Here is a 27,368-nt window from a genome sequence, read left to right on the forward strand (position 1 = left end):
AAAATTTCTAAGCGTAGCCGAGGCATCCCCTTCGGTATTATCAGTATTACAACTCAGCTCTTTGCAGATGATGTGGTACTGTTGGCTTTTTGATGCTGCAATATTCAACTTTCATTGGAACGGGGATGAGGTACGGCCCCAAGTGGGGTCTGGTTCACAAGTGAGGTTAGGATGGGGGGGAAGATCGACAGGCAGATTGGTGCAGCGTCTGCAGTGATGCAGACTGTCTCTGTGACGGTATACCAGACGATCTACATTACTACCCTCACCTACGATTACAAGCTGTGGGTCCTGACAGAAAGAATAAGATCTTGGCTATAAGAGGCCAAAATGGGTTTCCTCTGGTGTCCAGGCTCTGCCTTAAAGATAAGGTGAGAAGCTCTGTCATCCAAGGGGAATATACTGTGAAGTCAACCGTACCATAAACCATAATTATGGTTCAACAGCTTGTTGTAAATATTTGCACCTATGGCTATAGCCTGTTATAACCTGTTATCCGTCCTATACCTAGACTTATATTTATACTATTATAGCCCCATATTACAATCACATGTATAATTACATCATATTATACACATATCACATACAAGCTTCATATCCTGTATATTCATAACAATAGATATTCATTTTTATCATCCTCTTACTGTGTACATCTGCAAAACCTTGAAAGAGTCACACATTTGCTTTATTGCTAGGATATTCATGTAGTTCAAAACTAGAGCAATGATATTGATAGATTGCAATAACTATCTATGTGAAATGTTCTTGCTTTGCAATGAAGAAACTTGCTTCTGCTTTTATAATTGGGCTTTATGAAAAACACCGCAATAAAAATGTTAAAGAAAAAAGCAAAATGATGGCCTCCACCTCTCTTATCGGTGTGTGGTAGTGCAATGTTTTGAAGTTAAGAGGTTGTGACGAGACTGAGATGTTTCTGCTGAGTAATGCTTTGACACATTTTTGATCAGATGTATAAAGTAATCTTTAAAAGGCATGCACACACATAGAAAAACAACTTCACGTGTCTTCAGCTGCTTGCTTAGATAACCCCACCCGTTTGGGTTGAAGACACCCATGTTCAGGGACTTCAGGAAATTAATAAAAGGGAGGCAACGGAGAGATATGATCAGAACGCAAAGAGACAAGCTTTCGATTCAGTCTTTCTCTTCGTTCTTCTTGCAAGCAAAATTTTGAGCGTCCTGTGTTTATGAAATGTCACATTGGCGAACTTGACATACTTATACTTGCTTACTTACATTTATATTGCCAAAGCACATCTAGATGGATCCAAATTGCATTTTGTTGCGCTCTGCTTGCGTTGTGTGCAATGATAATGAATTTGAATTCCATTCTATTCTATCCTATTTTGATTTCAGACTTATATATTTAAATGTCCTTTGGATAGTAAAATAAAAAAGGTTAAAAAAAATCCAGCTACAAAAATCATGACCAAGAAAACACACTCGAGACAAGGCAGTAGAAAACCAAACCTGTGAATAGTTCCTCCTTCCTCAATATGAGCTATGTTAATACCATGCGGAGAACGCTTGGAACCACGGCCACCAGTTATCTGTATGCCCAAGCCCTCTTGACCTTTCACAAGGTGCATTTTCCAGATGTGGCAACCCTCCCTTGGCTTAAAGAAAGGAGAAAAAAAAAAAACACAGATCATGTTAATACAGATTCTTGTCTTACACAGCACATCTGATTCTTCTGAAATAATGGAATCCTAAATGAGCATTGAAACCTCTGTTCAGAGATGTCTCATGAAACGAGTATTTTTGCGATGACGACCATGATGGTCACAAGTACAAATGAAACATTGTAGATAATTACAGGCAGTCAAAAAGTTTGAATTCATGTTATTGATGAGATGTGGTTGTTTTTTTAGGTCTGAATATAGAAAGTCTCATAAAAGGAAGTTCACCAGTTAAGGCGATTGACATTATATAATGCTCGGATGTTTGGGTTTCCATGAACACACCACATGTCAAGGTCGCCGGTCGGCGAGGTGGGGAAGGACCCAAGGTGCGAGGAAGCAGGGAAAAGGGTGGCTTAAAGGGAGTTTATTAACTGAATCACACGAAGACAAACAACGTGGCAGGGTGCAAAAAATAACAAAGGGCAAACTAAAACGTGACTACACTGGGTCAAGAACGAGGAACAAGGAGAGTGACAAACACGGAGGGACAGGCACGTGAACGATAGCAAGAACAAGATCGGGGAGCGTCCGTGACAGTCCTCAATGGAGCAGCGGGAGCCAGAACGCGATCAGGGGGCAGCAGTGACAGTCCTGGTGTGGAGTAATGTTCCGACGCTGAGCTGTCGGCAAGGCGTGGTTAAATAGTCCATTGATTAAGTGAGCAGATGGGGATCAGGTGTGTGACGGTAACGGGGAACAGGTGCGTGGCTGGTGAAGAACGAGTGCTGAGGGGAAACGCCCCACTCAGCTGACAAAACAAATAAACAACACAAAAGCATGGCATGGGACGTGACAATAACAATAACAAAACCCTGCCATGACCGACACGGGTCATGACACCACAAGCTGCATGAAAAGCTCTTTATTTATTTATTTTTTTAAATACAAACTGATTAGGGTAGAATGAGTTTGATGCCTTTCATGACAGGCCGGTCATCAGACTCGTATTGAGTTGGACTGTGGGTTCAAATTATACTGGAATTTCTCTTTAAGTATAATGTAAATTTTCATAGCAAAGTAAAGGAAAAGATGAAAAAATGACTGGTTTAACTGATTCAGTTATTTTATGCAACCCAACAGGGTCAAGATACAATTAAAATATCGAAATATGCTGGACAAACAAATTGAGGCACTGATGGTGGAGTGCAGTGATTCTCAAATAGTGGGGCGTCCCCCCCTGGGGAACATGTTTTTTGCATGGTTTTGGGACCGAAAAAGGCGATCTAAGACAACGCGAGTTTGAGCTTGTCAAAGCTGTTTGTGCCCCTAGTTCACGCAGTACTGGTTTAAAAAAAGTGTCGCCCTGTGACGCAGTACTGATTAAAAAAAAAGCGTCACCCTGTCACGCAGTACTGATTAAAAAAAAGCGTCGCCCTGTCGCTCGTTGACCCGGAAGTGATTTCTTTCGCCGCTACTTTAATGCACTGCGCCAAGCGTTCATAATTCACAGCAGCAGCAGAACGGACTTAATTTGAACAGGACCCTCCCATGACCCTCTACAGCAGAGGTATTAAATTAGGATGGCCGAGTGGTCTAAGGCGCCGCGTTCCGGACCCAGTCTCCCCAGGAGGCCTGGGTTCGAATCTCGTGGCTGCCAGGATGGCCGAGTGGTCTAAGGCGCCGCGTTCAGGACCCAGTCTCCCCAGGAGGCCTGGGTTTGAATCTCGAATTTCCCCATTGTGGGACTAATAAAGGCATTATTATTATTATTATTATTATAAAAGTCACAGAGGTCCACGACGAAGATTTCTTCCAATTAAAAGGTCCGAACCAAAGTTCTATGTTCAAATTTTTATCTCGTTTCAATATTTAGTCATTTTCAACAGAGCACACTTATATACGAAATATTTAGCAATGTTCCCATTAAACACCTTTGCCAGTCAAACAAATATAAGGCGTTTATTTCACGTTCAAGAAAATGTGGCTCCAGGAACTTTAGGGTGCCACTTCCGGAAAAAATAGTAAAATATCTCCTGCGGAAACATATTAAGTGCTAAGCATCTTTTGCCTTTTTTTTCTCAAATCAAAGGGTTATCAGCCTAAAAAAAACGGAAAGCCTAATTATCCAAGTAAAAGAGGTCAACATGTTCAGTACACAATGAATAAAAATGGCTGTCCTCATGAAAAACTAATTCAAAATTAGCTTTGACACCACCTTTTTTTTTGAATATTTTTTTTAACTTCTCTTAATGAGAAAAATTTGTTTGTGACTGCCCTGCCAGTAACTTAAATCTGGGTTGGAAAGGAGTCAGGGCCATTGGGATTTGGTAGATTATTTCACACATCTGGGCTTTGTGTTTTCCTTTAAATAATGTTTGTGCAACAGCATTTAAGCACTCCTTCGCAACTTCCCCATCACTGAATGTTTTTTTATGTTTCCCCAAAATCCACGATACTTTTAGTGAACATTCGTTTGCATGCCGCTGGGCTGTAAACGAAAATGTAAACATCTGTTATACTGCACTCGAAGTTCGATGTTTTTGCGTGCGCTCACCTCAAACTTCAGCGGATAACTTTGCAAAAGAGGGCGGTGCTTTGTTCCGTAGTGGCGCTTCGCAATGTTGCGACGGTTTCGGAGCATATGATGCACACTGGTTTAGAATCGGCTGCAGCCAGAACGAAACTAAATTTCTCCGTCTATTCATTGAAAACAACACGCATCGACCTTGCTAACTTTTTAGCAAGGCATACTGTCAGCAGCACTCTCTTCCGGTCTGTTGCGCAATTGGCAGTGGATCGTAAACAAAAGATTTGATTGGCTCAAATCAGTGACGCCTTTTCCGTATTAACTACAATTGCAGCGCCAAAGTTTGCGAATGCGCCCTGAAAATAAAATCATCATAGATTGGTCATGGGTCCGGTCTGAACCATCCCCCGTATCCGGACCGCGGTCCGCCATTTGGTGATACCTGCTCTACAAGATAAGCGGTGTGGATAATTACATGTTAAATTGAGGGTTAATTGTGAATCATGAAAGACAATGCTGTAGATATATAGATACAGTCGCTCCCCTACTTACGAACATTCAAGTTACGAACAACGGTACATCCGAACATGTCTGCGTGTATGTAAAAAAATGTTCGGAAAGAGATGCTGTTAGTTAGATTTTGTATTGCGCGCCTTTTTCCGTGTAGTGCTTCTTTCCGCCGCTAATACAGACGCTTGGCGCTGTGAGTGCTCACCCAGTATCCACCTTCCTGATGAAAAAAAGAAGAAAACTGCGCAATTGTCGTTAGATCGCTTCTTTCGGCCAGTTTCTAGTAAATCCTCCAAGGAAGATACTCACCAACCCTCATCTTCTTCTCCTCGACCCCCAACTTCTTCCTACATTGACGTAACGGAGGAGGAAGTAACTTTTGAAGCCCATTCCCGCGATAACGAAGACCCTCTCATGATATAAAATCCTCCTCTTACTCTGTCATCTCCTTAAGCATCTTCCAAAAGTAAGTTAAACTTCATTTTATTTATCTTATTACGTACTTGTACATATTGTGTGTGTGTGTCTCTCTCTCTAACATACGTAGTACAGTACTGTATGTATTCTCTCCATTTTATTAAATGTTATTTTCAGTACAAACCAATACAGGTTACTTATACAAGTCTTAAACATACGTATATAAACCTTCAATAAACTTATATAGGCCTTAAACATAAATTATAATACAAAATATTGAACTCAAGCAACTTACGAACTAATTCACCTTACGAACGATCGTTCGGAACGTAACTCGTTCGTAAGTTGGGGAGCGTCTGTACTGATATTTTGCGGCCTATCATCAGGAATGTTACATGGTTTCATTTATTTTTGTATGACTTGTTAGAAGAGATTTGATGAAGTTATATTAAACAGACTAAGAATAGTCAGCAACAGTAGGTATACGAAAATATGACCCATTTACTCCAAACATTTGTGTTACATAAATTCAAACTAAAACACGAGAATGTTCTGCACTTGAATAAAATAAATGCAAAATAAATCAAAGCAGCGCTCTAGACAGTTCGTGTTCTGTTTGTACATATTTTAAATAAATGCAGGATTCTTTTTAAGTGCTGATGGTCATTTTCAAGTGAAGATATTTCTCAAGGAAATAAATTATTTTAAATATCACTCATCCAAGACACAATTCTACCGAGCCATGTCCATTAATAATATTCCCTTTATTAGTCCCACAATGGGGAAATTCGAGATTCGAACCCAGACCTCCTGGGGAGACTGGGTCCTGAACGCGGCGCCTTAGACCACTCGGCCATCCTGGCAGCCACTCGGCCATCCTATATCCTATAATAATCTAATTATTAATGACTATTCTGAAAGTTGCGGACACTGTATTGGTCTGTCATGGCAAAGGCGAAGCTCTTGATTTACCGGTCGATCTACGATCCTCCACTCACCTATGGTCACGAGTTGTAGGCTGTGACCGAAAGAACAAGATCTTGTATACGAGCGGCCGAAATGAGTTTCCTCCGCAGGGAGTTCGGGCTCTCCCTTAGAGCTCGTTAACCCATCAATTTGTACTGTAATCCTCTGCCGATAAAGTCCACACAATTTTAATATCCAACAGCGAAGCTATAAATACAGTTAAAAAGCAAAAGGCATGGACATTAGTCCTCAAGCTATTTTGTCCGACACGTCAGGCAGCCAGGCGCCTGAAGCCTCCAACCTGAGGCGGTCCCACAACCCGACCAGGGAGCCTGATCTTATTTCAGTAAACGAAAGCAGTGCACACACGCGTGAATTTTATTTTTTTTACTGTAAACATCACCGCCGACAGCCACTCCAGCTCCTTTACATAAGTGGCTGTTTTAATCATGTGGGTTAAGCACGCTAACGCTCAATGCTGCTGGATACAAGACCAGGAGCAGATTCTCGAATGGACATTTTGTCTGAGTATTAATATGGGAGATTTTGGATGTCGTCCGATACAGTTTTTTAGTCTGATATCGGACCGATATCCAATAAAAGTAGCGGATCGGGACACCCTATATATTAAAAAGAAAAAAAATGTAATTAATTACAGGCTTTCAATCCCTGGCCAGAATTGAGAAAACTTCAAGTTAACTGAAAGTGGCATTTTAGGCCACTTTTTTCATTGGCTCCAAATGTTTTCTGCAAATATATTGAAAGGTTATGTCACATGCACGTAATCTCACTGAGGGCCGAGGGTTGGTAGGGTGTTAGTGCATCGTCCGAATGTTGATTTTATGCCGTGGTTTGTTCAAGGTCATAAGACATTTTGACCATGTTCAAATCAAACCTCTGTTGGTCTGTTTAACTTTAATGCTTGCAATTTTAAAGGGACCCTGACATGAGATTATCTTTTTGTTGAGGTTATCATCATAAATATGCATTGCCCCAGCCTGACTAAGTCCCCAAAGTTGAGTGAGAAAAACGACCCATGCTTCCCTTGCTGTTTGCATCAATATAGCTCATTAAACCGCACGAACAAATGGGCTGTTTTAGCAGATCGGTTTCATAAGGCACTAAGCCCATCTTTTTTGGGTTATATCTGTCATTAACTCAGTATAAACTCATTCCTCGCCAACAAACTGCATAGGTACAGTAGGACTATGGGATAAAAAAAACAAAACAAAACAAAAAAACGAACGCTAAGATTTTCTCATTATACAATATATTCAAGACTGAAGGAAATAAACATTGTTCATTTGTGATTGTGTGATTTTATTATGTCTGCTATGCATGATTTACGTTTGTCTACTTTTTCCCATAATGGCACGGGGTATTAAATACCCCATGGCATTATGGGGAAAATGCAGAGCGGAAAAAAATGCATTGCAGACAACGATAAAACAAAAAACCAAATAAAAACCAATTAAACAATGTTATCTTACTTACCTTTCTAACGTATTGGTATGGTTGATTTTTCATTTGGTATTGTTTCCCACAATGACACGAGGTTGTGCATGAGTAAATCCATTCCTTGTGACATTATGGGAAAAATGCTATGTTTGTAGAATTAACCTATAAGTACGTTCGTACATCCCACTGGCTGTTGTTCTTGTAAGATTTTTGTTTCTAAATTAAGTAAAAAAATAAAAAGCATATTTTTTCGAACACATTTGCAAGTACTTTTGAACAGGCAAAATACTTATAATCCACATTGGCAGCTCCACGTAACCCATAGGAACTGCTCTGTACAATGGACACCATAAATATTATTTTTCTCCCTACATCCAAGCTATAGTGAGGCTGTTAGTTTGAGACAAACATTTTACTGACGACTGCTTCAGCAATTTGGGACAACACAAATTAGGAGGACTTCATTCACTTTTCCCAGGGTCAATCTCAACTTCCTCTGAATCAGCAAGTTACCCTTTCCAAGTACGTGTGTTTTTGGAGAAATTTCCTTGAATATGTGATATATTGTAGCATTCTTTGAGTCGTTAGCTTCACAGCGAACAGACCAGTTGATGTAACAACAATGCTAGCTCTAAGCATGTGAATAAGTAACGTGTTGTGCAACCGTTTGCAGTTCTAAACAAATGCGATGTGTATTTTAGCATTATCAATGTGCCTTTCCCACGAGTTAGCAAATGAGTAACAATAGCACGTACGAAGCTCGATCGCCACACAGAGTGGCAAAAGACCCAACCCCCTGCCACATCACCTCAATGTAACGATGCATTACATCACACATAACAGATTGCACAAATCCTCCTAATTCCATAATACCAATAATCCAATGATAGATCGTCATGTCCTTGACAAACACTACATATAGTACAGGGGATGAAAATCCAGTGTTCCTGTTAGACCATGTGATTAACAGTGGGTATAACAATGACACTGACAATTTTTTTATGGTAAGAAATAACCAGAACTGCGCACTTGACCATTTTTCTCAGTCAGTACCCCGCCCTCCGGCCTCGCCCCGACGGCCTTATTCATAAAAATTGTCGTCCCCTGACCCCGTGACGCAAGGCTCTGCTTCCTCAATGGAAGGCGTGTCGGTGGAATTGAGGAGGTCTTCGAAGTATTTTCCCCACCGACTCACAACGTCCCGAGTTGAGGTCAGCAGCACCCCATCTCCACTATAAACATTGTTAATGGTGCACTGCTTCCCTCTTCTGAGACGTCGGATGGTGAACCAGAATTTCCTCAAAGCTGTCTGGGAGTCGTTTTCCATGGCCTCACCTAATCCTCCCACGCCCGAGTTTTTGCTTCGGCAACCACCGAAGCCGTATTCCGCTTGGCCAGTCGGTACCTGTCAGCTGCCTCCGGACTCCCACAGGCCAGAAAGGCCCGATAGGACTCCTTCTTCAGCCTGACAGCATCCCTTATCGGCGGTGTCCACCAGCGGGTTCGGGGGTTGCCGCCACGATAGGCACCGACCACCTTACGTCCACAGCTTCGATCGGCTGCCTCAACAATGGAGGTTGTTTTCCATGGCCTCACCGAAGTTCTCCCACGCCCGAATTTTTGCTTCGGCAACCACCGAAGCCGTATTCCGCTTGGCCAGTCGGTACCTGTCAGCTGCCTCAGGAGTCCCACAGCGAAAAAGGCCCGATCGGACACCTTTTTCAGCCTGAAAGCAAACCTTACCACCGTTGTCCACCAGCGAGTTTGGGGGTTGTTGCCACGACATGCACCGAGCACATTGCATCCACAGCTTCGATCGGCTGCCTCAACAAAGGAGGCACGAAACATGGTCCACTCAGACTCAATGTCCACCGCCTCCCCCAGTACGTGGGCAAAGTTCTGCCGGAGGTGGGAGTTGAAACTCTTTCTGACCGGGGATTCTGCCAAACGTTCCCAACAGACCCTCAAAATACCTTTGGGTCTGCCAGGTCGGACCGGCATCTTCCCCCACCATCGGAGCCAACTCACCACCAGGTGGTGACCATTTGACAGCCCCGCCCCTCTCTTCACCCAAGGGTCCAAAACATGCGGCCGCAAATCCGATGACACAAGTACAAAGTCAATCATCGAACTGTGGCCTAGGGTGTCTAAGTGCCAAGTGCACATATGGACACCCTTCCTCCTGATCACGCCCTTCGAGGTCTCACTGTCATTACCCACATGAGCATTGAAGTCCCCCAGCAGAACGAGGGAGTCTCCAGGGGGAGCGCTCTCTCCAGCACACCCTCCAAAGACTCCAAAAAGGGTGGGTACTGTGAACTGTTGTCCGGTGCATAAGCACAAACAACAGTCAGTACCCTTCCCCCCCACCTTGAGACGGAGGGCGGCTACCCTCTCGTCCACTGGGGAGAACCCCAATGTACAGGTGCCAAGCCGGGGGGCAATAAGTATGCCCACACCTGCTCGGCGTCGCTTACCAAGGGCAACTTCAGAGTGGAAGGGTGTGTCCAACCCCCTCTAAAGAGGACTGGTACCAGAGCCCAAGCTATGTGTGGAGGTGAGCCAGACTATATCTAGTCAGAATTTCTCTGCCTCGCACACCAGCTCAGGCTCCTTCCCCGCCAAAGAGGACAATTCCATGTCCCAAGAGCTAGTTTCTGTAGCCGGGGATCAGAGCGCCAATGTCCTTGCCTCTTGCTGCTGCCCGGCTCACATGGCGCCCAACCCCTTTGGCCACAAGTGGCCGAGCCCCCTCGGTGCAGGCCCGGCCACCAGGCGCTCGCCAACAAGCCCCACCCCCAGGCCTGGCTCCAGAAGGGGGGGGGGCAAGGGAAAACGTGGTCCAAATTTGTTGCGCTTCATAAAGGGGTTTGGTGAGCCGTGCTTTGTCTGGACCCTCACCTAGGACCTGCTTGCCATTGGTAACCCTACCAGGGGCAAAAGCCCCCAACAACTTAGCTCCTGCGATAATTGGGACACGCAAACCCCTCCACCACGGTACGGTAAGGTGACAGTTCACGGAGGAGTTGTCCAGTCATTTATAGAAATTTTTAAAAAATGCAAGAAAATACTACTTACAATAAGAGGTGGGAATCTTTGGGCGCTTCACGATTCGATTACGGTTTAGGGGCTACGTTTCGATTAGAAAACGATTATTGAGGTATCTTTAATTGAATTGACCATTATTTTGTCACAGTTAGAAAAGATTCACTTGCGATTTTTAAAAACATTATTTGTAAGAAGAGATTAATTCATTCCCATTATATTTTATTAAACTGATGGAAATGTGTGTAAACTGTAAAGTTACAAGGCTTGTCCAATGCTGTAATCAATAAGCATTGCCCAAAAATTGCGATACCAAAATGAATTGCATTTTGGCAAAAAAAACAAAAACTAAAACTGTTTCGGCTCTTCAACATAAAATTAGATAAATGAACACAAAAACTACCATTGAATTAAAAATGTGCATATACTTCAGTCCCAGCACCTCGAAAAAGTACTTTGCTGATTTTAAATGTTTGTAAACATGAAATGTTTCTTAGTTACAAATAAAATACTCCTCCTGTATCCGCAGGTCAGCAGTACATTCAATCTTCAGCAAAATAAAAAGGCTGTCCTGAGTTGCCTAAAAGTATTATTCTGTAATTATGTCTCAATTGTATTTCAAAACTAACAGGAAATATGTCTCTTTCTTACAAAAATATCAACTTGACTTCAGATTAAATGGTTGGCACAGAATCCCCTTGACAAAACATACAATTATTAATAACATTAGCATCTGTGTATCTTTCATTCATTGCTCTTGTTTGGAGCACATCTGACCTTAGCTTCCACTCAGAGGTGATGAAATGTGCAGTTAGATGGTGATGAAAATTATTCAATGGCGATAGACGTCCACATGGAACTCCGATCGCATTTGCCTTTGACAGCATGGCCATGACTACTGTTTTGATTTGGTTGTTGAGTGTCGGCATCGCTGTGTCAGTAAAATAGCGTTGAAATTGTATGGTGTACCTGGGCTCCAATGTATGTAATAATGCTCGAAATCGCTTGTTTTCCGCGACAGAATAAGGATGCAAAAGCTTGGCAACAATTGCCGAGATGGCCTTCGTAATTCGCTTCGCCTTTTCCAATGATGCTGGAAATTTTCAAATTGCTTTCTTGATTGTTCTCTGATTGCTAGCGCCACTTTTAGCAGTAGCCAGCTGTCTCCCAGACTCCGTATAGTGGAATGGACTTTCATGACTACTCATTTTTGTTGTGTTAACAAAGTATTCTATTTTTGCGCGACACAGCTTACATATAATATGGCACTTGTCCACTTCTCTTCAACTATTGTGATTTCATACATCTGCTTTTAAATAAGGAGCATTTTGGATCTGACAGCGAGGTGATAATAATCCATGTTTGTTTTCCTAAGTGCGTGGGCGCTTCTTAGTTCCGCATTATTTAGAACATTATGTTTTGCTTTAGGCGGGACAGTGGACGACTGATGGCCTCACAGTGCTGAGGTTGTGGGTTTGATTGCGGCTGCATGTTCCCCCCGTGCCTGCGTGGGTTTCCTCCGGGTACTCCCGTTTCCTCCCAGATTCCAAAAACATGCATGACAGGTTGATTGGACACTCTAAATTGCCCCTAGGTATGAGTGTGACTGCGGATGGTTGTTTGTCAATGTGTTGCCTGAGATTGGCTGGCAACCAATTCAGGGTTTACCCCGCTTACTGCCCGAGGACAGCTGGGATAGAGTCCAGCACCCCCCACGACTCTGGTGAGGAGAAGCGGTACAGATAATGGCTGGATAAAGTAACACATCCGTCCATTTGTTATGGGTAGGCGAGGTACACCCTGAACTGGTTGCCAGCCAATTGCAGGGCACATATAAACGAACTGTATTAAACAATCGAAATGTGGACGTTAGTCAACTGATTGGGCTTGGTCCATGTCTGAATCACGATGCATCTTCTTCTTCTTTTCCTGTCGGCTTTTCCCTCCAGGGGTCGCCACAACAAATCTGTTGCCTCCATCTAACCCTGTCCTCTGCATCCTCTGCTCTCACCCAACTACTTCCATGTCCTCTTTAACTACATCCATAAACCTCCTCTTTGGTCTTCCTCTAGACCTCTTGCCTGGCATTTGGAAACTCAGCATCCTTCTGCCAATATACTCACTATCTCTTCTCTGGATATGTCCAAACCATCTCAGTCTGACCTCTCCGACTAGCTTCAAAGCCTCTAACGTGCTGAATTGCAATGCATCTAAAATTTTAATTTCCCCAAGCTCTATTCTTAATTGAAATTATTAAGATTATTCTGCTCCGTTGTCTCGCTTTGTTAGATCAATAATTTATCGATACCAATTTCTATTGATAGCGATCACCTGATTATCGCAACACATATCAATATAGAATTAGCGGCCCAGCCCAACTGTGTCGATGCCTAAATTTTATACATACGCCCCTAAAACTTCAGGTTTGGGGCCACTGTGCTCCAAGTAAAAAAAAAAATTAAAAAGGTTAGTCTGGAACCCTGCTTTCAAATACAAGCAACTAGTAACGTGAAATATACAGTGAAACCCCGCTACTTCGGGGTTCACCTTTCGCGGGTTCAGTGCTTCGCGGGTCTAAAAAATATTCAAAAATTAAAAACTTTTTTGCCCGGGCACGATCGGGGCTCTCCATTCGCTCCGCTCCGCGTGGGCATTGTAGTTTCGCTGAGCGGCACGACGGGGCGCTGGAGTGGTTAGACGGCGTGCGCCGAAGAAGAGCGTCGGCGAAGAGGAGAGTGGACGAAGAAGAGCACGTTCCCCCGGGCACGATCGGGGGCGACGTTTCGCGCGGTTCGGACCGTACCAGAGCTCCGGCCGGCGTGCGTGGCAGTTAAGCCGTAGAAGAGCACCTTCCCCAGGCACGGGCGGTTCCAAGCGGCCCCTACGTTTAACCGAATGGAAGCTCTGGGGGAGGAGGACGGGCGTGCGTCACAGTCAAGCCGAATAGGAGCACCTTCCCCGGGCACGAGCAGTGCCAAGTGGCCCCTAAATGCAGCCGAATGGAAGCTCCGGGGGAAGAGGGCGGGCGTGCGTGGCAGTTAAGCCGTAGAGGAGCACCTTCCCCGGGCACGGGCGGTGCCAAGCGGCCCCTAAGTTTAACCGAATGGAAGCTCCGGAGGAGGAGGGCATGCTCGTGTCACAGTTTAGCCGAATAGGAGCACCTTCGCCGGGAACGGGCGGTTCCAAGTGTTTCTGGTCTGCCTTAATACTAAAACTGCAAAAACCCAGTGATCACTGCTAGAGACCAATCATTTGCTAAACTGAGATAACGAACAACCAAAAGCTGGAGCATCACAAAACAGAAAACCACACACAATCATGTGCTGCAGGAATAAAAATGCCCGAATTACCTGGTTAGAAAGTTGACTGCCGAAAAAATCCTTTTTGCTTTCCAACAGTTGACTGTGATTCCTTAAAGGCAGCGTAGCGATGCCTCTCCGATGATGATGATTAACTTTGAAATGAGGAAGGGTGCTATGATTTTCCAATGTTGGGATATGTGTGGAGAAGATATGCCCTGTTTTTTCCTTCGAAGGGCTGACTCCTTTATCGGCAAAACTCGAGGAGCTGAAGTCACTATAATAACTTTGAAATTCTGAGTCAGTATCATCTTTGCTATCTCTTTTGGAGGGTGACCGTGATGTGACACCAATTTTGCGTGTACGTTTGCACGTCACTGGATCATCAATGGAGTCAGCGTAAATTCTGCACTGTGTCTGGTCTTCACCACAGACTTTACAGATGGGAGTACTCAGACTGTCATCAACACCACAGGGAGGGAGAGGAGCTTTTCGCTTGACTCGCCGCAACAGAACGAGGTAAATAGAGCCACCATTCCAGCATTGATCAGCCAGGTAACTGGAAACACACATAAAAATAAATGCGAGTCACTAAACTGTACATCACTTTCTGCAGCAGGCACTCTTAAAACTTGACAATGTCATCAGTTCCACTGTTGAAACAACAAGGATTTGAGCTTTCTCTCCAGTTTTAGTCCATTGGTTTAATAAATGAAGAAGATTAGGAACCTTAGTGTCAATGTTGAGAGTGTGATTTATTGTCATCTATATTTTACAGTATATGATATATAAATGTCATCTATTGTGCTTTTACTTATTTTTTGTATGGATCTGTGCCAGGATTTTATATAGTGCAAGGATGTAACAATCATAATGGAAGTAAATTACACGAAAACTACAAATGCATGGACCACCCTGTGTCCCATTGTTTGTAATATTATGTATGCAAAATAAAAGTTCTTCAAAAGATTGAGAAAAAGTTTGAACATAAAGTACATCATAAAATAAGATATTTTGCGCTCAAAGAATCTCTGCAGTTGCTCTCTGACAATGATGAAAATAAGATATAGCCCTTATACAAGTGGCATATCATAATGATTTATTGGTAATGCATTTAATCTTTGCAATCTTACTTTCATATAAAACTTGATTCGCTGGCAGTTATTTTTTTTCCTTACCTGGCTCCACTAACATCCACTCCCACCATCAGCTGGCCATTGAGTGATAGCAATTCATCTCTCAGTTTAATTCTGCCACAGCAGGCTGCAGGGCTTCCCTTTCTCACTTCTGTTACCCAGATGCAGCCCACATGCATGATGAGGCTCTGATCTCTTCTCCTCCTTGGTCCTCCCTTTTTTCGTCCCTCAGGATCGCCAAAAATTGGAATGTTTCCAAAGCTAAGACCAAAATCAGATGGATCGCCTTCATTTTTCCTGATAGATATAGCATGAACCTCAACATCTGATCCTTCGTTGTATGATGACAAGTCAGCTGATGAAGCTGGATGATCCTCCATGAAGTTGAAGTTGATGTATTCTACTAGCTTCTGGATAGCTGCCAGACATAGGGACAAGTTGTCCACATGAAGACAATTATTACTGCAGCTGCACACTTTATCTTTGTCTCCATTCTGATCACAGGCCTGTGAAAGGAAAACAAGACACAATCCAGCAATCAACTCAATTAACTACATTGTTTGGTCAATTTGAAACCATTGTGTAACCCAGGGGTATCAAGATCCAGTCCCGGGGTGCCGCTTTCCTGCATGCTCTCAATCTCTCCTGGTTGAAACCCACCTAATTGATCAAATGATCAGCACACCAGCAAGCTCTGAAGAAGCTTGATCAGAATCATGCTCATTTGAATCAGGTGTGTTGCAGCCGAAAGAGATGGAACACATGCAGGACATCGGCCCTCGAATACTGGAGTTTGACACCCCTGGTATAACCCTTCTATTATCTTTCAGGTCAAATTAACCCGACCTCTCTAAATGTATGATCAACATAGTTTATGCATGAATTTTCCTAAAAAAAAAAATTTTTTTAAATGAAATGAAATGATAACATGCTCTTGATTGAGTGTTCTTCGCAATGAATTTGACCCTCGGCTGATTTAGATGTATAAACCATCATACATGTTCTTCTGCTTAGCCGGTTTTAGGTGACAGTGGCAACAGCTTAAGCAGTTCAGAAAACTTATTTTGTCCACTTGTAATCGGGTGTTGTTCTTTCGGTCACGATTCACAACTTGTGACCCTGGATGAGGGTGGGATCCAGGGACGTACTGGGAACAAAATTCGTCATGGAAGTATTCCTATTCGTATTTTTATTTTATGAATATTTTAGTATATAAGAGGTTTGTTTACAGGAAAAGCAATGTGTTGACCCCTGCCAGTGGTAGGACTGCACCTTAGTATCCTCTATTGACCATCTGCCACTGGGGGTACGATGGGAACCTCTGAAAGGATTTAGTTGTGAGCCATTTGCAAGCTTCATTAGGTTGCTTATTTTGGAAAGAGTGTACAAGTCAGAGGGTGAAATAACACCAAGTCTTTGGGCTTCTGACATTGCTGCTTTTTCTTTTCCTTTTGGCTTGTCCCGTTAATGGGCTCCGCAACATGTTATTCTTCTTACTGTGTCATATACTTTAATGACCAGGGCTGCCCATAACATTTTTGGTGTGGTTCTCAGATGAACACCAGTGGTTGTTGTTTAGTGCTCATTTTTTTCTCGATGGTGTACATTTTTTTCCCCAACCCAGGGCCTCATGGAAGAACGTAAATATTTATGGCACATCTGGGCAAAGTCGGGCCTGTGGGCCATGTCCATAGTTTCTTAGGAAGTCAAACTAAAACATCAAGTAACTATGTGCTGTTTTTATTTTTGATGTACATGTGTGTCAACAGAGCAAACAAAAAAGAGCAGCAACTTGGCTTCAGTGTTGCTAATTTAAACAAATTGCTGCTGTAATCAGTGACTTCTCAGACTATTCTACTATTTTAAAAAAATTAACAGCACCATTGCCAATTATGGTCCTCATGTTAGCAACAATCTTATTTCGAGGACAGGGTAGGGAGGAGAGTAATTTGACCAGGTAATCATTTGGGAGAATGTCAGCACACTTTAAGAAATACAGAGAGGAAAACATACGGACAATGTAAACAAGTTTTTGTGTAAATGTTGATTAGATAACGGTTTAATGACACCATGAGGAGATACGTCATTCTGATGTGAATGATATTGTGGTGGTTCGGGCTTGGGGGCGTGGCGAGTTGTTGTTTTTAGGTCAGGCGTCTTCCGTCCTCAAGAGGGCGTCGGCTCCGGCGCACCTGCTACGCATCAGCACCAATTACCACCGGTACAAGACCCAGCATCGCTAGGAGCCAGACGCCGGATTATCCCGTGACCTTACGTGGTACTGGCTCATGTCGCTGCACGCTTCATGCTCGCTCGATCGCGTCGACGCTTGCTCCTGTCTGACTTCTATGTCTTCTTGTTCCCCCTCCAGCCGTCCAGTGCCCGTCCGAACCAGAGCTCCCAGTGCCCACCTCCGCGTTCCGGTCCAGCGTTCACCTCGCCTGCACTCCCTCCGCTACGCTGCTTACCTGCCTCGCCCGCGCCGCTCCCGCTGCTTCACCACCAGCTCGCCTCCCACATCCAGCTCCCGCCGTCTCGCCGCCTGCCAGCCGCCTGCCAGCCGCTCCCCGCTTCCGCAGCCCCGTCCGACCCGCCGCGCCGCTCCACTCCACTCCCAGCTCCCCAGTCCCGGGTCCCGATCGTGCTGCTCCCTTGCCTCCTTATTCAATAAACCCTGTTCACTTCACCCCGGTTGCTCTTGGGTCCTATTTTCCCGCCTCACGGTTCACCGAACCGCCACAGAATAATCCGGTCACAACAATGGACCCAGCGACCCCGGATCCCCTCGAGGAGGCTCTCTTCCTCCAGGGAAGACAGCTAGGGCGCCATGAGAGGTTGCTGCAGGAGTTCATGGACTCCTTCCAGGCGCTCCACCGCCAACTCACGCACCTCTCCAATCAGGTGGGCTCGCTCGCTTCCTCCTCCGAACCCCCGGTGGCTCTTCCCCGGTTCCCCCTGCTCCCGCGACGTCACTCCCGGGCAGCAGGGAACCTCACGTCCCCACACCGGAGACCTACTCCGGGGATTTAGGCTCGTGCAGCCAATTCCTTCTTAGTACCTCGCTGGTTTTCGACCTGCAACCCCTCAGTTATTCCTCCGACCGGGCTAAGATCGCCTACATGGTCAACCTGCTCCGCGGCCGCGCCGCAAAATGGGCTACGACCTTGTGGGTCACCGGCCATGTCTTCCTACCCCGAATTCTGCCGAGAGCTGCGACGCGTGTTCGATCACCCCGTCAAAGGACGTGATGCGTCCCGGAGGCTGCTCGCTCTCCGGCAAGGCTCCCGTTCGGCAGCTGAGTTTTCGATAGATTTTCGCATCCTGGCTCACGAGAGCGGGTGGAACGAGGCCGCTCTTCGCGAGGTTTTCCTTAACGGGCTGACCGACTCCCTGAAGGACGAACTGGCCGTCCGCGACGAGACCTCAACCCTCGAGGAGTTAATCGTCTTAGCCATTAAGGTCGACAACCGTTTACGGGAACGGCAGGGCGACCGGTCGCGGAGATCGACCAGGCCAGTCGCACGTCCTGCCATAACCCTCGCCGATGCCAGCCCTCCCGGTCCGGTCCAGCTCCCCACCGTTTCGGAGGAGCCCAAGCAATTGGGAAGGACTCGGCTGGACGCCCAGGAGCGTCAGCGACGCCTTGCCCAGCAACTGTGCCTCTACTGCGGCAACTCCGGACACTTCCTAGCCACCTGTTCCGCCAAGTCAAAAGATCAGGCTCGTCGTTGACGAAGAGCCCAACGGCGAGCCTTCTTGCGTCGGCCACTGGCTCTTCTCCTCGGATGTCGGTCTCCGCACGAATTCGGTGGCAACACCAGTCACTCCCTGTTACTGTACTGGTCGACTCGGGAGCCGATGGGAGTTTCCTGGACCTAGCCCTGGCGCATCAATTAGGAGTCTCCATGGAACCTCTCGCTTCCCCCCGGCGAGTGGTGGCACTGGATGGCCACCTTATCGCCCAGGTTTCCCAGCAGACTACCCCCCTGACCCTCATCGTTTCAGGCAACCACCGGGAATCCATCCAGCTGTTCCTCATTGACTCACCCCAGGTTCCCTTGGTGCCGGGGTTTCCGTGGCTCCAGACGCACAACCCGGTCATTGATTGGAGGAGATGTTCCATCACAGGATGGAGCGAATTCTGCCACTTACATTGTCTGCGCTCCGCGGACCCGGCTCCTTCGTCTCCGTCTCCCGCTCCTACTCCTCCCGACGTTTCCTCCGTGCCCTCCGACTACCACGACCTCGCCCAGGTATTCAGCAAGGACCTCGCCCGCACCCTTCCTCCCCATCGGCCCTACGACTGCGCCATCGACCTTCTCCCGGGGGCTCCTCTTCCCAACAGCCGCCTGTATAATATCTCCAGGCCGGAAAAGGAGGCTATGGAGGCTTACATCCGTGACTCGCTGGCCGCCGGGCTCATTCGGCCCTCCTCTTCTCCCCTGGGAGCTGGCTTCTTCTTTGTGAAGAAGAAGGACTCCTCGCTTCGTCCTTGCATCGACTTCAAGACCCTTAACCAAATAACCATTAAGAATAAAACCTCGCTTCCCCTCATTGACCCCTCCTTCGAGCCCCTATGCGAAGCCCAGATCTTCTCCAAGCTGGACCTCCGAAATGCCTACCACCTGGTACGAATCCGAGAGGGCGATGAGTGGAAGACGGCGTTCAACACTCCCCTGGGTCACTTCGAGTACCTCGTTATGCCTTTCGGTCTCACCAACGCACCTGCAGTCTTCCAAGCCCTGATGACAGACATTTTCCGTGACATGCTGAATCGCTTTGTATTCTTTTACCTGGACGACATCCTCATCTTCTCCCGCTCTCTTCCAGATCACCGCCGACACGTCCGTTTAGTCCTCCAGCGCCTCCTAGAGAACCGCTTGTTCGTCAAACCCGAGAAGTGCGAGTTCCATGTTCCTTCGGTGCATTTCCTGGGGTACATCATTGCCCAGGGACAACTCCAGCCAGAACCCGCCAAGATCCAGGCTGTGGTGGAGTGGCCCACACCCGCAACCCGCAAGGAGCTACAGCGCTTTCTGGGGTTTGCCAATTTTTACCGCCGCTTTATCCGTAACTACAGCAAAGTGGCCAGTCCTCTCACCGCGCTCACCTCCACGTCCACCCCTTTCCAGTGGACTCCGGCGGCGTCCCACGCATTTTCCCATCTCAAGGAGGCCTTCACCAGTGCTCCGGTGCTCAAACACCCCGATCCCTCACAGCAGTTTATCGTCGAGGTGGATGCTTCCGACACCGGGGCAGGAGCCGTCCTCTCCCAACGGGATCCCGTATCCCAGAAGGTTCACCCCTGTGCCTTTTTCTCCAGACGTCTGTCTCCAGCAGAGAGAAACTATGACGTCGGAAACCGCGAACTGCTGGCGGTGGTGTGGGCCCTCCAAGAGTGGCGACATTGGCTAGAAGGTACCACGATTCCTTTCCTGGTGTGGACAGATCACAAAAACCTGGCTTACCTCCAGTCCGCCAAGAGGTTGAACCCTCGCCAGGCTCGCTGGTCCCTCTTCCTGAGCCGATTCAATTTCACCCTCTCTTTTCGACCCGGTTCCAACAACGGCAAGTCTGATGCCCTCTCCCGTTTGTTTTCGCCTCCCGCCAGTCCGGACACACCTGAACCCATCCTGCCCTCCTCCTGCCTTCTGGGAGCGGCCGCCTGGGAGATTGAGCAGATCGTAAGAGAGGCCCAGCGGAAGCAACCTGACCCTCGGCCAGACTCCTCCGACCGCCTCTATGTACCCGACGCCGTGCGGTCCCAGGTTCTCCAGTGGGGGCACTCGTCCTCGCTCACCTGCCATCCGGGCGTTACTCGCACCCTCCGGTTCCTCCAACAGCATTTCTGGTGGGCCAGCATGGCAAAGGACACTCGCGAATTCGTGTTGGCTTGCTCTGTCTGTGCGCGAGGAAAGGCCTCTCACTCGGTTCCGGCCGGTCTCCTCCGTCCCCTGCCCATCCCGAGCCGTCCATGGTCCCACATCGCCGTGGATTTTGTCACCGGTAATCCCCCCTCCAACGGACACACCGTTATTCTAACCATCATCGACCGCTTCTCCAAGTGCGTGCACTACATTCCCCTTTCCAAATTGCCTTCCGCCTTGGAAACGGCCAAACTTCTCACACAGCACGTCTTCCGACTGCATGGAATCCCGGTGGACGTCGTCTCCGACCGAGGTCCCCAGTTCTTGTCACAAGTCTGGAGAGAGTTTTGCAAGGCGGTGGGCGCCACGGCCAGTCTCTCCTCCGGCTACCATCCGCAGACCAACGGGCAGACCGAGCGGGCCAACCAAGACCTGGAAGCGGCACTGCGGTGCGTGGTGGCCCGTAACCCGGTGTCATGGAGCGAGGCCCTGCCCTGGATCGAGTACGCCCACAACTCCCTCTCCTGCGCCGCTACAGGTATGTCTCCCTTCATGGCCTGTCTTGGCTATCAACCCCCTCTGTTCGGTGAACAGGAGCACGCCGTGGCTGTTCCCTCCGTCGAGGAGCATCTCCGTCGGGTCAGAGGAGTCTGGGCCGAGGTGAAAGCTTCTCTCACATGTGCGGCGCAGAGAAACAAGCGCTTGGCCGACCGCCATCGGTCCCCGGCCCCGGACTACAGGCCCGGCCAGATGGTTTGGTTCTCGTCCCGCGACCTTCCACTGCAAACCGACTCACGTAAGCTGTCTCCCCGGTTCATCTGTCCCTTCCCCATCACTAAAATAATTAACCCAACCTCCGTCAGACTTAAACTTCCGGACTCGCTTAAGATCCACCCCACGTTTCACGTTTCTCTCCTCAAGCCTGTCTCTTCCAGCTCTCTGAGCCCGCCGACCGTCTCCCCTCCACCCCCCCGGATGATAGACGATCACCCTGCCTTCACGGTGTCAAAGGTGTTGGACGTGAGGCGGCGGGGTAGAGGGTTCCAATATTTGGTTGATTGGGAGGGTTATGGTCCAGAGGAGCGCTCCTGGATCCCTCGCAAACTTTTTCTTGAGGACTCAAGAGTTGTTGTTTTTAGGTCAGGCGTCATCCGTCCAGGCACGCCTCCGGCTCAAGAGGGCGTCGGCTCCGGCGCACCTGCTACGCATCAGCACCAATTACCACCGGTACAAGACCCAGCATCGCTAGGAGCCAGACGCCGGATTATCCCGTGACCTTACGTGGTACTGGCTCATGTCGCTGCACGCTTCATGCTCGCTCGATCGCGTCGACGCTCGCTCCTGTCTGACTTCTATGTCTTCTTGTTCCCCCTCCAGCTGTCCAGTGCCCGTCCAAACCTGAGCTCCCAGTGCCCATCTCCGCGTTCCGGTCCAGCGTTCACCTCGTCTGCACTCCCTCCGCTACGCTGCTTACCTGCCTCGCCCGCGCCGCTCCCGCTGCTTCACCACCAGCTCGCCTCCCACATCCAGCTCCCGCCGTCTCGCCGCCTGCCAGCCGCTCCCCGCTTCCGCAGCCCCGTCCGAACCGCCGCGCCGCTCCACTCCACTCCCAGCTCCCCAGTCCCGGGTCCCGATCGTGCTGCTCCCTTGCCTCCTTATTCAATAAACCCTGTTCACTTCACCCCGGTTGCTCTTGGGTCCTATTTTCCCGCCTCACGGTTCACCGAACCGCCACAGATATTTCTGTTTTATTAATTACTAATTTTAATTGATATAACAAGCTATAATACAGGCTCACAAGTGGCAATACAATTTACTGCATAACAAAAAATATATTACATTTATATTTAACACAATTGAGCCAGCATGTTGATGTTGCCTTTGACAACCATTTGTTTTTCCAAAAGGCAGTTTAAAAAAAAAAAATTGCCCAATCTTTATTGCACTACAGACCGCTTTCAAAGTAATGGCGTCGAAGCTGCGGCGCAATGACTGTCCCGTCAACGCTGTCCCCGCATTTGGCCACCACCACTACCCGTCGCGTCCTGCACCCGTTTCCACGAAAAAAAGTTAAGCCTGCCACCCTAATTGTTTTTCATACTATGTAGCGCACCATGATGCCAACTTCAAACTAAAAGCCCCACAAGTAATAGTGTCCATGGATATCAATGCATTTGTCTTTTCATTTGTGGGCTCCCACTCCCCACAGTCATTTGAGCTGCCATCACAGATGTCTATGGGTGCAATATTCTTGGAATGCAAAAGTGCAATGAGGCAATCGAATCAAGAGTGCACATGACTATTTACAGTATGTTTGTGCGCATGCGGACCGATGCACCACTTATGTGCACCCCTATTAATAAAAGATAAACTACAACAGGGAAAATATCTCACACATACATTATAATATATTATAATTTATTATACTGTATATTATAATACTATATATTACATTATAATTATCTCAATAAATCAGTGTGAATTTCAGGCGCATATTTTTCAAGAAAAGATTTAATGGACTATTTGGGCAAAACCTTTTATTTACTTACTTTTGGGAGTTTTAAATTGCAAGGATCAAATTGATGTCAAGGATAAAAGATTTGAAGGTAACTTAAGCATTGTCATAGATGAAATACTGATTGTGGCAGATGGTGAGTGAAGGAAAATGGAAAACACAAAGTAGGAAAAAACGATCAACAAATTGCACACACACAGAAGGAGGCTAAGTACCTTGCTGAGACAGATTGCAGTTTCCAGTTTCAAGTTGTCCTTCAGGTGTGATGTTTCGGCATGAGCTCCAAGCCACTCCTTAAGAAGTGAAAGGATGCTGAGGGCATTGTCCTGGGATATGGGCATTCTGGCATCCTAGGCCTGTTGAGACTTCCTCACCGACATTAATGTTGATGCTGCCAAATGTCCATGCAGGCACATGGAATCAATTTATCCTAAAGCTTTAAATTAATCTCCAAAACACCATGATAGCGCCAACAATGACAATGTCTGACAATGTATCAAAGCAAGTCAAACTTGTATTCAATATTCCAGATTGTGGCGGATTGTTGGGGGGCTTGTATAGGTCTTATGGTGATTTTGTAGCATCCCATGAATACCTAAAAGGGACAAAATTACATTGATTAATGTATCAGTAATCACACAGAACAGACGGTATCTAACAGTACTGTTCTAATTAAACAAACGTCATTCTTTCAACTATTCTAGCCTATGAATAAGCATCCAAAGTGCTGTGAAGGCACTGTCAACAAAAGCTGTGATACAAATTTAATTTACAACATCGTAAATCTAGAAATGTCATAAAAAAATTAAAAAAAAAAAAACAATTAAGTGCCGTAATTGAGACAAGTACAAGCTTTTCAACACCTGGTCATTATTTTGACATTTAACTGCATGTTTGTTGAAATTTGAATGAGCCATCTTCAAGTTTAACACTGCACTCTTCACGATTCTATATTTGTTTATATTGCATTTGGCTTTGTTTCAGTCTTGCTTCCTCATGTTCTTTTTTGTCTTCCATTTAGGTTTTGCATCCACCTATTCTCCTTGTCCGAGTCTCTTGTTGTGTCATCAGTTCGTTAGTTTTAAGTCACTGGTTCATTTCAGTCTTTGTCAGATCATTGTTGCTGTCATGTTGTGTTGGTTCTCTAGTGGTGTGGTTTGTTTCCTAGTGTTTTGTGGTTACTTTGAGTTTGTTATTTTAGACTTAGTGAATGTTTTTAATATAGTTTTTCCACAGTTTCTCTACTAGTGTTTTTGTTCATACATTTTCTTCAGCACGCTTAGCTTCTCTGAATTTGGGAGTGCGGGGGGCTAACAGATGAGCATTTGTGAGTTCTTTCCTCCAATTTGTAATTTGATTTCGAACCAAACCATTATGTAATTGTTAGTGTGTGCTATTTTAACTGTGCTTACATCATCACGTCCATCAGTAAATTTTACCAGTACACCAGTCCCTCTATTGTCTGTCTGTCAGTCGCTCCTCCCCCAAAAAAGAAATATGTCATTGTCCAATAGATATAATATAATAAATATTGAATTTCATTAAAATGGTAAAGGGAGTGCACACATGCACTCACATTCATTTCACATCCACTTATTTGACACTTTATTGGACTGTTAAGTAGAATGATTTGTGATGCTTACACTGACTGACGAAAACCCACCTCCGTCAGCGCTAAGGCCGTCATTTTTTAAAGTGATTTGTCAGTAACGTACTGACGGACCTTCAATCAGTGCTGACGAAATGCCCACCTCTACTAATCAGTAACACGTTGCCAATGCGGTAAGAAGGTCAACTTCACAAATAAATCTTACCTTGCCAAATAATATATGGACATTAATTATGTCAAGGTACACTTTTATTTTGAAGTTGTTCCAGCGGCCTATCGCAGCGTAACGGCTGACTTGAGTCATCTTCCAAACTCTGTTTGGGGTCGATTGCAGTCACAAACTGTTGCTACAGGATTGAATAAGACAATGACACCCTAAAATAATGTTAAATCACTCATTAAAGGTGCAAAAAAAAAAAGATTTAATTCTGCTGCCACTATATTGGATTGCAACTATTGACGGCATTTAGTGGCGGCTCCAGCGCTAGCAACTGCTAGCAACAGCTAGCAACCGCTAGCAGCGCTTAAGTGCTCCATATAAGCTGGTGAGAACTGTCTGTTTTCAAAGGGAGTAGATGGAAATTACTCTTCACAATTTTATGGTGACAGCCTTACTGATCACTTGTTAACAAAGGAGGCATACTCAAGTGTGTTGTTTTAGCCGGAAAAATAGTTCATGTGGTTCTTTAATTTTTCTTTAATTGTGATTGAACTGCAATGTCATTGTTTGTACATTTTATTTCTCATTTGTTATATTGAAAGAAATGTAAAATGGAATATTCTGGCCAAATAAAAAAAATGGTGAGAGATTTGTCTAAAATCTCACTAATGTTTCTTGAAAGAAAATAGTGTGTTGCTATGCAGTGTAAATTTAAGTATAAATGAATGAAAAATAGTTGGTCATTCATCATCAAGTGGAAATGTGTTTTTTTAAATGTACTTATAAACATGAAAAATATATTTTTATAAGAATACCCTGTAAATTCCCATAAATTTTCAGTAGTATTTCTGAATACCAAAATATTCTCTAGCTGCAGCCCTAATCACATGACAATAGTCCTGTACTGTCTCAGCCTTGTTTGGACAGTCAGCTAAACTCATCTTCTACACCACAACTCTGAAGACGTTACTCTTGAGTCCACAGGTTTAATAGTGCAGAAAAAAGGTGAAACTGTAACATACAGTATGAGGCAATATTACCTTCAAGTCAGAATAAAAAAAAAAGACAAAATTCGTCAATATGAATTACTTCACATTCACAAATAAATGAACTATATAAGCTAAATTTACATTAACTGCCATAGTCACGAGACATTGTGCTAACGCAATTATCGAGTGCTAGCATGAATCTTAGCGCTTTTATACACGTTGCCGAATTAACATCTTTTAACATAAAAGCGCCACAGAATTGTACATTGTTAATAACACAAACTTGTACGTACCCACAATGCTACCAAAGGCATAAGATGTATGCGGATTGTGCTCGATTGGACTTCAATATCACATTTCTCCCTTATTGACGATCTGTTATTTTACTTCCTGCTCCCGCGTACGCGACATCCGATTTAATGATGTCATTTCCGGTTATGAACTACGCTGCTTCATAACGAAACTAAAGTTACGTTGTACAAAGAACATGTAGAAAAATATTTAACGTTACACTTCACAGTAACTTGAATGCAATAACTAGATTTAAATTAACTACAAATTGAAAACAGAACACTCCCTGCCTGGCATGATTCCATGCCACCCACTTGTCCATTGCCTACACATCTGGGGGAACAAGCAACACCAGTTCTGTGACTGGTCTCACAAACAATGTCTCTCCTCCAGGCTTGATCACCTTCACTTCGACTTGACAAACCCGACCATCTTTGCTTGGAAAAGTCTTTGTTAGTGGCCATTCGTTCCTTTGTACTTGGGGGTCCTTAAAGAGGACAATGGACTTAGGCTGAATGTTCTTGCGTGGACATTACCACTTTCTTCGTGCTTGCAAGGTTGGAAGAAACTGTTTCCGCCACCTGTCCCAGAAGGTGTTGGACAAATGCTGGACATGCCTCCACTGGCGCTTGTAGATGTCAGCAGGCCTGAATTCTCCTGCAGGAGCTGGGAGAGGGAACCCCTTTTGAGTTAGAAGAGTAGCCGAGGTAAGTATGAATGACTCATCTGGTTCAGTTGTCAAGGGAACAAGCGGCCGGGCATTAATGATAGCTGATACTTCTGCCATAAAGGTTACCAAGACTTCATGGGTAAGTTTGTCTTTCAACTGAAGGAACATAGAGTCTAGTATCTTCCTGGCGATCCCAATCATTCTTTCCCATGCTCCTTCGAAATGGGAAGCATGCGCAGGGTTGAAAGTCCGAGAACATGCTTGGTC

General features: G+C 45.7%; 1 protein-coding gene across 17 annotated transcripts in view; it reads right to left on the reverse strand.

The window, feature by feature from the left end:
• Positions 1 to 27,368, reverse strand: part of pdzd2 (PDZ domain containing 2) — a 144,678-nt gene that overhangs the window by 60,759 nt on the left and 56,551 nt on the right. For 16 of the 17 annotated variants that reach the window (XR_015844661.1, XR_015844663.1, XR_015844662.1 and 13 more), the window contains exons 2-5: positions 23,598 to 23,977; positions 15,043 to 15,506; positions 13,916 to 14,423; positions 1,491 to 1,636 (exon numbers count right to left, since the gene is read on the reverse strand). Coding sequence is in view for 14 of the 17 variants with exons in the window: in XM_088302936.1 (XP_088159062.1) it covers positions 1,491 to 1,636; positions 13,916 to 14,423; positions 15,043 to 15,506; positions 23,598 to 23,723 (1,244 nt within the window). In the remaining 3 variants the exon portion in view is untranslated. Of the gene's footprint in view, positions 1 to 1,490; positions 1,637 to 13,915; positions 14,424 to 15,042; positions 15,507 to 23,597; positions 23,978 to 26,433; positions 26,464 to 27,368 lie in introns of those variants that run through there. The other variant, XM_088302928.1, reaches the window with a different exon arrangement.

The sequence above is a fragment of the Idiotropiscis lumnitzeri genome, chromosome 1 (genome assembly GCF_059441095.1).
Source record: "Idiotropiscis lumnitzeri isolate Australia: NSW breed Sydney's pygmy pipehorse chromosome 1, RoL_Ilum_1.0, whole genome shotgun sequence".
In the NCBI taxonomy this organism is placed as follows: Eukaryota; Metazoa; Chordata; class Actinopteri; order Syngnathiformes; family Syngnathidae; genus Idiotropiscis; species Idiotropiscis lumnitzeri.